The sequence below is a fragment of the Antechinus flavipes genome, chromosome 2 (genome assembly GCF_016432865.1).
Source record: "Antechinus flavipes isolate AdamAnt ecotype Samford, QLD, Australia chromosome 2, AdamAnt_v2, whole genome shotgun sequence".
NCBI lineage: Eukaryota > Metazoa > Chordata > Mammalia > Dasyuromorphia > Dasyuridae > Antechinus > Antechinus flavipes.
In genome coordinates this window covers 437111862-437125313 of record NC_067399.1, presented here as the reverse complement: position 1 = coordinate 437125313, position 13452 = coordinate 437111862, and the positions used below count along the sequence as shown (strand labels likewise).

Sequence of the window (13452 nt, the reverse complement as noted above, 5' to 3'; positions counted from 1 at the left end):
AAGAATTTCTTCTCTTTTCCTCAAGTTTTGGAATATTCTTGATCAGAAAGTTAACTTTATGTGGGCCATTCCCAAAGTAACAGAGACAGTACCACGAGGACTGACCCTCCCTGCTGACCCAGTTAGATTACTGGGGGTACGGAGCCATTGACTTGGAGTTATTCCAGTAGGCAACAAATCTGTTTGTTTATTGAGCCTAATCTGAACACTGATAGTTGTAACAATTACAAGGACTTTCCCTTCCATGCACTCCTACTGCCTGGACCAACATCCTGGCTTCCAGCCATAGCCTCGTGCAATAATCCTTGCTTTTCATGCCCCTGTAGGTGAATTCTATCAGCAGCTGTCTGCTGTCTTCTGCATACCGAACTATGTACAGCAGTGATCACGTAACATCAGGAGTTATCAGAGGGAAATCAGGAAGGGTTAAGGACATCAGGAAGTACCTGGGGGGGGGGGGGAGGGAAGGGAGGGAGAAGAGGTTTACTGAGCGAAAATTGATGGATCAGGCTCTGCTCAAGAGAGATTATTTACTCAAAGAGTTTCATTGGGCTTTCTGGAATGCTCAGGGAAAGTTCTGGAAGGCAGTAGAGGGCTTAGGAGAAGCATAGGAACTTTGCGGGTGATGCTTATGAAGCTGAGAGAACATGAAGAAAAAATCCAGGAGGATCAAGGAGGAATCAAACGACAGCTAAAGAAGTAACGGGTTGAGTAGAGAAAAAATAGAGGGATCAGTGACATTGATGGGGATGGGGCTCAGTATGATTTAACAAGCAACCTAATACAGCACCAGAATGGTTGCATCTACTACAAATTCATGTTAGTTAAATTCAATTGATTTCTCACTATCGCACTGGAATCCTTTTTCTTCACTTCCATATGATGTTTTATAATTATTCCAAGAGTTTTTTGACCTTGGAATCTCTTATTTTTGGTAGTTATGCCTTTTGGCAAGTTGTATTCAACAACTCAAATCTCACAGATCTTTCTTTGAAAGGCCAGTGAATTTATTAAGCATCCAGAATTAATCCATACATTAATTTTCTATTCAAGTTCTATTCAGATTTTTCTTTTTTTAGTGTGATGAGGATTCTGGGTTCTTAAATGAAATGCTAGTGGGAAACATTCTTGGTACTTTCAAGGATGGCCTTGGCAATGCATTGCACATCTGTTATTTTGACAATCAGCATAATTTTAGTGCAGGTCACCACAGCTCTGCTATTAGATAAAGAAAATTTTGGCCAGAGCAAGTAATGAGGGTCTACTTGATCAGAAAGGGGTTGTAATATGCAATATGTAGGCTTCACTGATGAATTTGCAGAATCTTGAAATACTGATTAAATTTAGGGATATTTTAATTCAAAATTAAATATATAAAGCACTTCCAAAAAATGGGCACTTAGCTCAATCAGGTGACTGCTTTGCATGAGGAACTTAACTTTAACAAGTAACTTATTCAGGGGGCAGCAGTAGGTAAAGCACCAGCCCTGAAGTCAGGAGGACTTGAGTTCAAATGTGGTCTCAGACACTGAACACTTCCTAGCCGTGTGACCCTGGGTAAGTCACTTAACCCCAATCCCCTCAGCATAAAAAAAAAAAAAAAAGTAACTTAATTATACCAACTAGGCAGACAAGACAAGGGAAAGAGATGACTTGGGGTCAGGCTCAGAAGAGGGAGATGCACATGCGCATGGAACACTGATGACAGAAATGGTGGTGGAAAGATGGGATGGAGCATAGCTCCATTGGACAAAGGACTATTCTTGCCAAGGTGTGTTGAAACTCCAGTCAATAAAAAATCTTTGTGGAATTACAAGATGGAGATGGTCTCCTAATTCTGAGACTGGCGCCTTCCAGTGCTTCTTCCAAAAACAAAACAAAACAAGCAAACAAAAACTCAGAGAGTCCCGGTTTCTCTGAACTGCCCTACAATCCAGCCTTTTGGAAGAGAGAAAAGGAAGTTTTGGCTGAGTTCCTTGACGGGGATAGGAAAAATCAAACTTCCCTCTCACCAGTTACAATAATGAAAAAAAAAAAAAAACACCAAACCAACCAAATAAACAAACCCTAACTTCAGAACACTGACTTTGTGGTTTTAAATATTTTTTTCCAAGTGCTAAATAAGCATCATTTTCATTCCCTGCATTCCTATGGTCAGACTGTATTGGAACACTTTTTTTCTGCTCTAGCTAGCTTAATATCGCAACCATGTTTATCTTAATTCCGCCCCCAAGTCACGTTCCCAGAAAGAACTAGAGAGTTTAAGGGAACAGATGAGCTTTTTAAAGGGGAAGAACGTTGCTATGGAAGGTAGACCCCTGTAGGAACATGGTAGGGATGGCGGTCTGCCAGATTCTGGTCTGAAGGATTACACATCACATCACAAAACATCACAGGTTTTGTTGGGGCTACTTCACAAAACTTTTGGCTTCTTGGGCGGAATTCTGCCTCCAACTCCAGCTCACTCAGTACACGCTGTCTTTCCGCTACCGTTTGCAAGTAGGCAAGGGAGGGAAAACCAGGAATGAGCAGAACTCTTGTTGGGATGGAGGAAAAGTGGGGTTTGACCCTGATGGGAGGCAGCTGCGTGCCGAGCTGAGGCTCAAGTTAGGTATCGCCGACGGAGCATTCCGGAAAACGTGAACGCCCTCTGGGGACCCGCAATTTCAGTCATCGTCACAGACACCACCAGAGGAGCCGCTCCTGCCACTCAATGTGTTACATCAAAAGTGCCGGGAATAGGGGCGGGGCTGCAAGAAGAAGGTTTTCCCTAGGTTTGGGCAGAGGCGGAGTGGGAAGGTCAGGGGTGACAGGTCAGGGGATTAAGTCCAGGCTTGCCTGCTAGTATCACTCACATATCCGTCCGGGTCGACGAGAATAACCAGAACCCTAGAAATAGAGATACAGCACCATAGCGCCTGCGCAGAGCTCTAAAGCCTCTCTAGTCCTATCGGGAGGTTCTGGAGCCTGTCTCTATGATCAGCGGTGTCAGCTCTCCCGAAGTTGGAGCTGCGGCTGCGCCGGGCTGGTTCTTCGCCCCCCTCCACCGCTCTAGATGCTTTGTGGAGTGTAAGTCTTGTTTTCTCAGAGCACCTAACCTGGGCTGGAAGCGTATGTTAAATTTCCAGCGGTCCATGGAGCCGGGGACCAGATTTAGAGCTGGAACGAACCCTGGAGGCCATGTGGTGCAATCTCTTTTTTTTTTTCTCCCCAGTGGTCAAAAAGTTATTTTGTTTTTCACTCCCTCCCTCGCTTTGGAATAAAGAAAAATAAATGTGAAAAGCAAACTATTGCATTAATTATTTATGTAAAAAAAATTGTCTCTTTCTGCAGTCTGAGTTCCTTCCATTTCCTTTATCATTGGTCTTCTGGAGGTTAGACATTGTTCAATTACCTCATTTTAAAGATGAGGAAACTGAAACTAAGGTGAAATGAAATAAGATGAAATGGACTCACCCAGATCACAGAGATAAATCTATGATTGAACCAGGATATAAAATTAAGTCTTTTAATTTAGGCACGATTGTTTTTCTATTACAAATTATCCTGTGAAGGAAAAATAGATTAGGCTCATTCTTTCCTTTTTCAATATAGTGATGGTGATGGTAGAGTTAATTGGAAGCCTCTGATTAACTGACTTCTTGCCCCAGGAAATTCATGAAATGAAAGGAAATAGGGAGAAGTAACAATGAAGTGTTAAAGTATAAAGACGTAGAAAGATAAGGCTACACTTATGTGAAGTTCTCACATCAAAAATTTTTGTCAATCATTACATAACTACTTATAAGCCTTTAAAAAGTAAGTCACAGATTCTAGAAAGTAGTTGACACAATAGATAGCTTTGAGGACTTATGTGATTTATGAATCAAGAAGAGAAATAGCCCTCAAAGTAAGGAGGTGAGCCAAAGAGAGGAACAGAACCAGGAATTCTATCTGAATGATCAACTTGGATAGGCACCCAGGAACAACATGAAGATACCATAAAAAAGGAACATTGGGTCTATCCATGCCAGAACTCTGAGTAGCCTTGGCCATATTTCCAAAACACATTCCTTTCTACTAGCATCTTCTAAGTGTATTCTCACCATTCTGTACAATGTGTTTAGTTGTGGGACAGTACTCGCCGGGTTTATAGAAAGGAATGTTTTCTTAGTATCCCACCACCGTGCCAGCTCAGTATAAATGCCTTTGTTTTAAACTAATTAGGCATATTGGCTGTTAAAGTTGAGCTTACCAAGGTTAAGGCTTGTGAGCTACAGTTTAGAGAGTGTGGATTCATAGTACCTTGAATCTGGGAATAGTTTTGTATCTGGATGAATGGGAGCTGGGAGGATGGTAGTTCCATAAATGGACATAAGTTGGAGAGGGTAGCTTTTTTAGGAAAAGATGGTGAATTTGGGACAAAATGTCACTATGGCAGAAGGTACAAATATAGATGGAATTGCAGGGCTAGTTTTCAGAAGAGAGATTAAGGAGGAACATACAGATATGGGAATCAGTTTGTTGGGAAGTGAAACTTGAACCCATGGGAAAGTATGACTTCACTAATAGGGACTGAACACAGAAAAAATTTTGAGTATGTATGTGTGTGATGGACCTCTGGCAGTCTGATGAAGCTTATGAACTCTTAGAATAATGTTTCTAAATGCATAAAAAAGAAAATAGTTTTGAAATAATTATCAAAATTAAAGAAATAAAAAGGAAAAGGACACATACAAAATTATTTATAGCAGCTTTTTTATGTGTGTGGTGGCAAAAGAACTGGAAATTGAGGAAATGTCCATCAGTTGGGAATTGCTGAAACAAGTATATGATTATGATGGACACCACTGTTATAAGAAATGACAAGCAGGATGGTTTCAGAAAAACCTGGGAAGCCTTATGTAAAATAGAGTCAGGAGAATACTGTATAAAATAATAGAAATACAGTAACACTAAGCAATGGTGAAAAGCTTAGCCTCTCTGATACAGTGATCCATAACAATTCCAAAGGACTAAAGATGAAAAATCATCTCCACTTCTCAATGTGAGGGTTTGGAAGGAGTGAAAGAATTTGGACCTGGAAATAAGAATTAAAAAGTTTCTTTTTATCTAGCATCCTTCCTCCTATAAGAGTAGACCTAGGATGAATGAGGCAGTGGAAGAGGTATAAGGACAGGAAACTATGACTAGAAAAGGGCATTTCAGAATTCAGAATCTTAAAGGTGGAACAGTCTTGTGGGTAGTGAAGTCTAAGGTAGCTGAGTGCAGAGATGGAGGTTGTGGGATGAGCTGAGGGGCCAGTGTTTTCAGTGTTTGCCAACATGAATCACCAACTCTAAAGACAGTGGTTGAAGTACAGAAGAAAACTGTGAATCAGGAACTATCCCCACTGAGGGAGGAAGAAGAGATTCAAAGATTGGTAGAATATAGAGATAATGATCTGGAGAGGATAATGATAAAAGAAAATAATCACAAAGAAGAGAGTGCTAAGTGGTGATGGAGGATTGTACTTTGGACCAAGGTGCTGAAAAACAGACTTTTCTTAGTAATATGTGATGGGTGGAAATGAAAATGTCGATTATTAACTGTTGATGTCTTCTGTAGAGAGCCATGTTTCTTTTCCTGCCAGAAAGTGAGAAGAAGAGGTTTTGAAAGGAAAGTTTCTTCAAGAGGAGAGCAGGATTGCAGAGGGTCCAGGGAAAGAGAGGGCAGAAGGAAATGGTAACATGCAAGGCTGCTCTGGATATGGAGGAATGAGAAGGGAGAGATGGCAAGAGAGCAGTTTTTGACCAGATACTGACAGCTTTGAATCACAGAGATTAGAGAGCGGGAGGTAAGACTTTGTAGCCCCCCACTGGCCTCTCGGTTCTGATTACACAGTTGGGGTGTTGCTGATGCCGTCTTGTAGTTGGGACTCTCAGCTGATTGCAGAAGGCTTCTGTCCAACTAGGAAAGAGCTCAGAGAAGGAGGCTTCAATTTATGGCAGCCAAGCTGCTGGTCCTTGGAGGTGATACAGATCCAGACTTCATGTAAAAGTTCTTGTCTGTTTGAACAAGGGAAAAGACCGAGCCCTTATGGATAGACAGAAAAAGAGGATGCTAGGGATGAAGGTGATGAAGAATGATGTGGACAGAGGATGTGGGAGAAGAGGAAGTAGGAAGCAGAAGACAGGACCCAAGATTGGGACCTGAAGAAGGAAGGATTATTTGGAGACAATTTCCAGATTTATGCAGCACCAATCTGCTGTTTTTGCTTCTTTCACTAATCACATGACAGATCAAGCTGGAGAAAGTAAGATCATGTAGAGTATTTTTATTTTAAAATCAATTACAATAAGTTACAACATTTAGTAAAAAGCAGGAGGGTTTCTAGCCACAGCTGAGGAGGCAGAAGTAAGAAGCTAAGGACGTGGCATCCCTCTCAGGTGAAAGGCTACAGAAGGCCCTACGCTGAAAACTTTTTTCCTGCCTTTTAAAACTTCCTCCCATGGGTATCTTTTGTACTGGGTTAACCAGAGCACAGACTCTTTCCTCTCACTCCATGCCTGGCTTTGTGGAAGGTCTGTCCCTTTCTTCTAAGTAAGACAGACCAAGTCTTAGCCTGAAGGGCTTAGGAGAAGCCTATGTAAGCCCCTCCTCTTGAGCCCATGTCAGGTACCTGCAGAACTTCTCACTCCCCAAGAGGGGCTGACAGGGCAGAGGCTCCTTTTGCAGTGCGCTTTGTTACCAGCGGCTTCTGAGAAGTCGCCTTTTTGAACATTGCTCTGGAAGCTGCTGAAGCATACTGGCCCTGGGCTTCTGTATCACATACTGGGAGGAAGAGCACTCTCCTTTCAGGGCATATTATAAGGTAGGCACTGAATAGTGATTCACTTTGAAGCAAACTTAAATGACTAAAATAAGATATGCCAAGAATATCTGGTGCTCTTTTAAATGTTAATAGTAAAAGAAATGAAAAGGATAATAGTGAAAGTAACAGTAATTATGACTGCTTGTTCCCCCAGGTTGGAGGCCTGCTCTAAGAAATCCTTCCAGGCTTCACCCTGGTGAACTCTGCCCTCCCTACAGAGCCCCCTGAAGGGATGGACGATTTTAGCACCTAACTCACATATGAAGGGTTAAACCCAAAACCTATCTCCTGGCAAAAGGCCAAGTGACAGCACAGCCAGAGCTGTGCCTGTGGGTCACGGAAACCAGGAACCTGCAGCACAGGGACAAGTGAACTAGAGCAGGCTTGCTGCATTACAGCAGTGGTCCTGGGAGTCTGTCCTCAGAGAGCAGGCCCTGTGGCGTTTACATAGTGTGGCAGCTCAGAGGCGGGCAGCCAAGGGAGGGGACGGTTTCCTGCGAGGCTGTCTCCTCTGTGCAGTCACCTAGGAGCCTGAGAAGGCAGGGTACAGAGAGGGCAGCTGCGCCCCAAACAAACACTGCTTTAATAATAACTCCTGAAAACTATACAAGCAGAGGCAGACATGCATAATTTACTGTGTGGTTCTCAGAGCCGTGGGCACCAGGAGTTTCTGATAGCAATAAGATTACAACAGTTTTGCCCCTCTGTGCCTCAAATAATTTTGGCTAGAGAAGCAAGGTATCTATCTATATTCCTTAGCCACCTGGGAAAGGCTCTCCCTTCAATTATGCTTATCACTGATGCTATGGAGAATTCTGGGCTTGTCTGTTAAAATTAAAAAAAAATTCTCCAATCTTGTGCCACAGTGGTCCAATTCTCACTCATTTACCTTCTAAAATTTTGCTTTTCATTTATATGAGGGTCACCCTGAAATGGAGGAGAGTTCATAGTCACTGGATGAACTGAACTGCCTTTCCATCTTCTTCTGATCCTTGATCTTCAGGCCAATATCCACCTTTTTCTCAAAGAAGTTCACCAGTGCAGTCTCCGTCAATATAGAAGCCAAGATCTGCTCGAAGGATATGGACCAATCAGTATCAATGGTGCTGCCGTACCTGGAGGCAGGGCTGCCTGCTTCACAGCCCACTAGCACTGTGTCATCGGCAATGTCCTCACACTGCAGGGAGCTGGTGCTCACCATGGAGTAGGAAGACATAGACATGTCGTCTTTGGTTTCGTCGTCTGATAGCAGCTGAGAGGGAGATCCCTGCCCTTCTCCTCGCCCTTCCTCACTTACAAGCTGATTCTCCCGCAGCGTCTTTCCAGAGTGCATGTCTCCCCCAGCTCTATGTTCTGGGTCCATAGGGGAATGCTGCTCCCCAGCTGAGCTCTGCTTGTGTTCTGAAGGGAGGGACTCTTCCTCACTTGTCAAGTCCTGGTCATTGCTGGTGGCCGAGTTACCCTCTGGTTTTTTGTGGGGCCGGCCAGAGAATTTCTTGCCAACCTCTCCAATGCGGAGAAGGAGGCTGGCCACAGTGGCGATGGCATGATACAGCTCCTGTTCTACTGGGTCCTCGCTGAACATATTATAAAGCGTCTTGCACAATTCAATAAATTGCTCCTTTTATGTAGGGAAGATAAAAGAAAAAACAAGGGTTAGAGAATGAAATAGTAGCCAGATCAATTATATCACCCTGGTAAGTCTTAAAGCATTAGAAAGGAGTAAGCCATTGTTGGAATTAGAGCTTTACTAAGGTAAGTAAGGACAAGGAACAGTAAAGGTTGAGTTTGGATAACAATACATTTTTAGGGGAGTGGACCTGTTATTTAATTGGTATAGGGAATACCCAGTGAGTAAATTCCTCATACCAATGCAGATTATCATCTGCTTTGCAAATTATAATCTCATGAGTTTTTTCTGGGACCGCTGAGAGGATAAGTGAATTGCTCAGTTAAAGGTACCTGTGACTTCCTAATTCTGAAGCCAGCTTTCTGTTTTTTATGCTATACTAGTTCTCTGTGGAAAATGCTATTCTTAATTAGAGGATGACCACAATAATATAAACAGTAATGAAAGACGTCAGAACTCTGATCAATGCCATGTTTAATTATGACTTCAGAGGACCGAAAAGGATGATGAAGCCTTTCATTAGAGATACAGGTACATTGCAGGTGTGGAATGAGGCTCAGTGTCACTGTCAGATGTGGTTTGTTACATGGGAGACCAAAAGGGGGAACTATCCATGATGAGGGCTAGGGGACTGGGGAATATGAAGTCCCTGAGAAGTGACAATTATCTAAGAATTAAAAGGCATCAAACAAACATTAAAAAAGAATATTGCTATTTAAAGATATGGAACCAAAGTGTGTGTACCCTGTCTATCAAAGCAGGCACCAAAGCAGCCACATTGTTGGTCCTGGTTGCTAATGTCACTCCTGGAGCTCAGCAGAGCATCAGTGAGGTTAGGAGAAAGAGACGCCTGCTGTGGTATCATTAGTAGATCATAGGAATACTGGGATTTCAGATTCTGGAGCTCTGTTACTTAAGAAAGAAACCTTAAAACTTTTCTAAGTGAGGAGGTCTAATTTTTGGCTGTTTTTGTCTCAGGATTGATCTAAGCATTAAGATTCATAATGAGTCCACATTAAGAAACATGTGATTCTTGTTGGTTTGGGCCAGGAGGGTGAAAATGATGCCCTCCTGGCAGGCATTTCAAGCTGTCTAGCCTGGTATTATGCCAAGACAAACCATCTTGTAATGGCTGGGCTGGCACGGGGATAGAATAGCACCTCAGGAGGGTCTTAAAAGGCAAGGGAACAAAAAGAAACATTCCCATGCCCTCGGAGAAACCTTTCACTTTCATTCCTTCTGTTTCCAATACCTTCAAGCCAAGAGTAATCCATACCAGGGTGTAAGTGTCATGATAAAGTCACAGGAATGCAATAACCCCCCTGGGAAGACCCCAGGCAACCAGAACCATTATTTAATTGGCACCAGAAGAGCCCTAAAAGCTGCAAACAGAAGAAAGGAACAGCTTGCCTTTTGCCGTCCCAAGAGGTACCCTCTTAGCAAACACAATAAAATGTTCTGGGGCCAGTGGTGAAGATGGAGGGGTTAGGAAGGGGAGGAAGGAGAAGAGTGGGCACACAGGTTATTGTATCTGAGTGTTCTACATTTAAAACTATGCCATAACAAATGTATTCCTAAGGGGTAAGTGAAAAGTTTACCTGGAGTAATTAGCATTAGAAAAGAATATGACATATAAGGCCAGAATTGTGTCTGGAACAATTATCTAGTGGCAGGGAAGGGAGAAGACTTCAGCTTGGAATCAGTATGGGAGGAAAAACACATAGATCTGGGCATGGTGAGTTACTGAATGCTAGGACTTTTAATCTCATTTGTCATTTTTCCCAGAACTTCAGAGGCTTTTTACCATAGAATGCTAGGGTTAGATGAGGCTATTTAGTCTAATCAGGCTATCTAGTTCAAATTCTTTATTTCACCAAGCAAGAAACTGAGCCTATGAAGACCATGGGAATCTCAGACCTCCCATAAGAGACAACTGTCCTCATTCTTAAATAAAAAGCACTTAAGTGCATACTCTATATCTTCTACTTTCTCTTTGACTTTCCTACCTGGCTCATTTTGGGAAGATCCTTAATAGTTTCTTTCTTGGACTCTTTCTCATTGGCCCACATTTGAAGGTAGTATCTGTAGTCTGGGGAGCTGGCCCCCTTCTCTTCTGCAAAGAAAGAAAAAACAGAAAAGTCAGAGGTTCCATAGGATACAGAAATTACTTCCTTAGTGAACTGAAGGAAATCTAAAAATGATCAAGGACTAAAGTTGCTAATGCCAAGTAAGATCCATTTAACAGAGAGAGGGCTAGATGTCAAGATTCAAAAAGTCGATAGTACTTTCCACATTTCTTTTCATTGTGTCTTTTTTCATTATCATTACTAGGAAGACAATAGGATATAGGAAAGGGGTGTGGGTGTGGATGTGAAATGCACATATCACATTAGTATTACTAAGTTCTATCTGACAATGTGCAGTAGCACATTACCTCTTTTATCTTTGAAGTCTCCATTTTTATTTCCTTCTTCAGGAGATGCTGCTTCTAAGCAACCAGAAAAAGAAAAAAAAAACCACAGAATATATTTGTCATAAGATACAAATGAAAATTTTGAAATTTATTTTAGGAAATTATTTCTGGAAAATTTATTTTCAGAAAAACTTATTTTAGAAAATTATTTCAAAGCTTAGTTCAGTATTTTCATTGTATAACTGGACCCCATTTTTTCTCTATTTCCCCATAGCAACTATCTCCCAATCGCATCGCATTATAGCTTCCCTCTCTCTTCCCTCCCTTTTGCCCCCTGCTGCCACTTTGTAATTTCTGCTGTACCCCTAGCTCTCTTTTCCATCTTCTTTCATCTTTTGTTCCTATGCTCAACCTTAGAAAGAACTCCCATAAGCTCAGGGAAAGCATTACTTCTGTAAAAGGTGAAACAAAAGAAAGATATTACTGTGATCCTCGTAAGAATGAAAATCATGCTATAATTGCTTTTCATATATAAAGGACCAAAAAGGCCATGAGATGACATAGTCTCAGGAGTAAATGGACTCCCTATGAAAATCAGTGCTCCGTTGGGAGAAACTGAAACTCAAGGGAATTTCATCTGCAATTTAATCTGTATTAATATCTTGACTCATTAAGCAGTATGATAATAAAGGCTTGTTGACTGGCTGACACTAAAGTAAAAATACTTCCAGTCCAAGCACCTGGGCATCCATCTTAGAGCTGCCATTTACTGAGTATTTGACCACTAGCAAGTCATTTAACTTCTTTATAAAATATAAGGGTGGATAAGATGATCTCTTAGGTCCCTTCCAGCTTCAACCTCTTTTATTCTATGATCTAGTTCACATGTCTTGATATTTAAGTTTCAGGTTTTTAAGGCAATTTGTTTTCCTGAGTCTATACCAGGAGCATATTACAACTAGCACAAACTATCTCTGAGAATTGGTATTAAACTGGGTAAATGCAGGTTAACCAAATATCCTACAGCTAGCTACTCCTTTTGACTTGGCTGAAATGATGGTAAAGGAAGAGAGAGCAAGCTTCTCTTCTCCCTCTATTAGTTGAATATGATATATAAAAAAGACTGCTCTAGTTTGTCTAATTTGATATGCTTGAAATCTTTCAAACTCAATATTTACATTTAAGCAAATAATTCAAATCAGGTGTGTCCCAATGTCATGCAAGTTGTCTTGTAACTTTACCAGCCAACATGTGTGGCTGCTGCTTGCCATAAATAACATTAAGTATTCTTAACATTTATCACAGCAGAAAATAACAGATGTCCACAAATGCTTCCTGAATTTCATTTAAGTAAAGAGTGTTTTACCATTTCCAATTATTCCACCACATTTCTCTACATGACAATATCATTTTGTCCACTTTGTAGATGGGAGAACTAGGGTGCTAAAGGTTACTTTTTATTGCCTTTAACAATACAGTGGATATTAGAGTTTACAGTGCTTCACTTCTGAATCCTGCTTCATCTCACTAGGCCACATCCCCTCTCTCACCATGCATCAGAAAGGCTCAAGCACCAAGAACATTACATCCTAGGTAGATGTGCCATGACAAACTCTGAAATGATGAATCTACAGAAAAGACTGACAAAGATTATATTTCTTTAGGGATTTGTATTCTTAGTACAAGAAGGCAGCATACTGCTTGGGACTGACCTGGAGTCTCACAGTGCAGGAAGAGATCCAGGTCTGAGACAAAAGGAGATACTGAAGCATCCCGGAGGGAGGAGAGGGGATAAAAGGAAGAAGAAAAATTCAGGGAATACACAGAGACACTGAAGAATCCGAAGTTAAGAAAACAGGAACAGAAATGCCAATGAGCTTCTTATGTAAACCGCAGAAGCAGGAAAGGCAGGTTTGCCTCAAGAGCATCTTTCTGGAGCTCCACAACATGTGGGCCTGTGTCCTGGCAAGCAGCTCCTCCTGGTGGGGAAGCTCTGGCTTTTACAGGGACATTGCTAACTCCCAGAAAAGGGGCAGTGCAGTTAGCAGCAGTGCTAGGCTCTGATAACTTATAGGGAGTCTTGCTACTTTCTGAGGGGCAGAAAGCCCTTAATTACTGAGGAGGGCAACCCTAAAAAATCTCACGCCACTCAGGGCCCAGCTAAGGCGGCTGGGGTCAGCCCTTTTCTGCTTCCCTTACCTTCTGCAGAGAGGTCTTCTGGGAAGTACTGTGCTGCCTCCAGAGCCGATTCTGCTTCCTCGGTGCTCAGGGCTGGGCAAAAAGAGCAAGACAAAAGGGGTGAGGAAGAATGACACAGCCATCTCAGAACTCCTGTTCCCCAAGTGACCCTGGTCATTTCCAACACCATCAGCTGTGAACCTGAGCTGACAAAACACCTCTTGGCAGGCCTACAAGCTCTTCTAGCACTGTAGGAGAAGAGGGAAAGCTGAGCTCCTTCCTCAAGAGAAGAAGGAGAAGGCCGCTGTCACTAGTCATGTGATACCTCAGAAGAACCAAGGACTGCACTTCTCTCCACAAATGTCCTGGGATGACATCCTCACTGTGCCCGTTCCCAGC

General features: G+C 42.1%; 1 protein-coding gene across 3 annotated transcripts in view; it reads right to left on the bottom strand.

Annotated features, from left to right (window-relative positions):
• Positions 1-6280: 6280 nt before the first annotated feature.
• TBC1D9B (TBC1 domain family member 9B) overlaps positions 6281-13452 on the bottom strand; it is a 42678-nt gene continuing 35506 nt past the window's right edge. For 2 of the 3 annotated variants that reach the window (XM_051979095.1, XM_051979097.1), the window contains 5 exons: positions 13075-13146; positions 12588-12638; positions 10897-10950; positions 10469-10575; positions 6281-8453 (listed from right to left, as the gene is read on the bottom strand). In XM_051979095.1, the coding sequence (XP_051835055.1) occupies positions 7755-8453; positions 10469-10575; positions 10897-10950; positions 12588-12638; positions 13075-13146 (983 nt within the window). In that variant the 3' untranslated portion in view covers positions 6281-7754. The remainder of the gene's footprint in view (positions 8454-10468; positions 10576-10896; positions 10951-12587; positions 12639-13074; positions 13147-13452) is intronic. The other variant, XM_051979096.1, reaches the window with a different exon arrangement.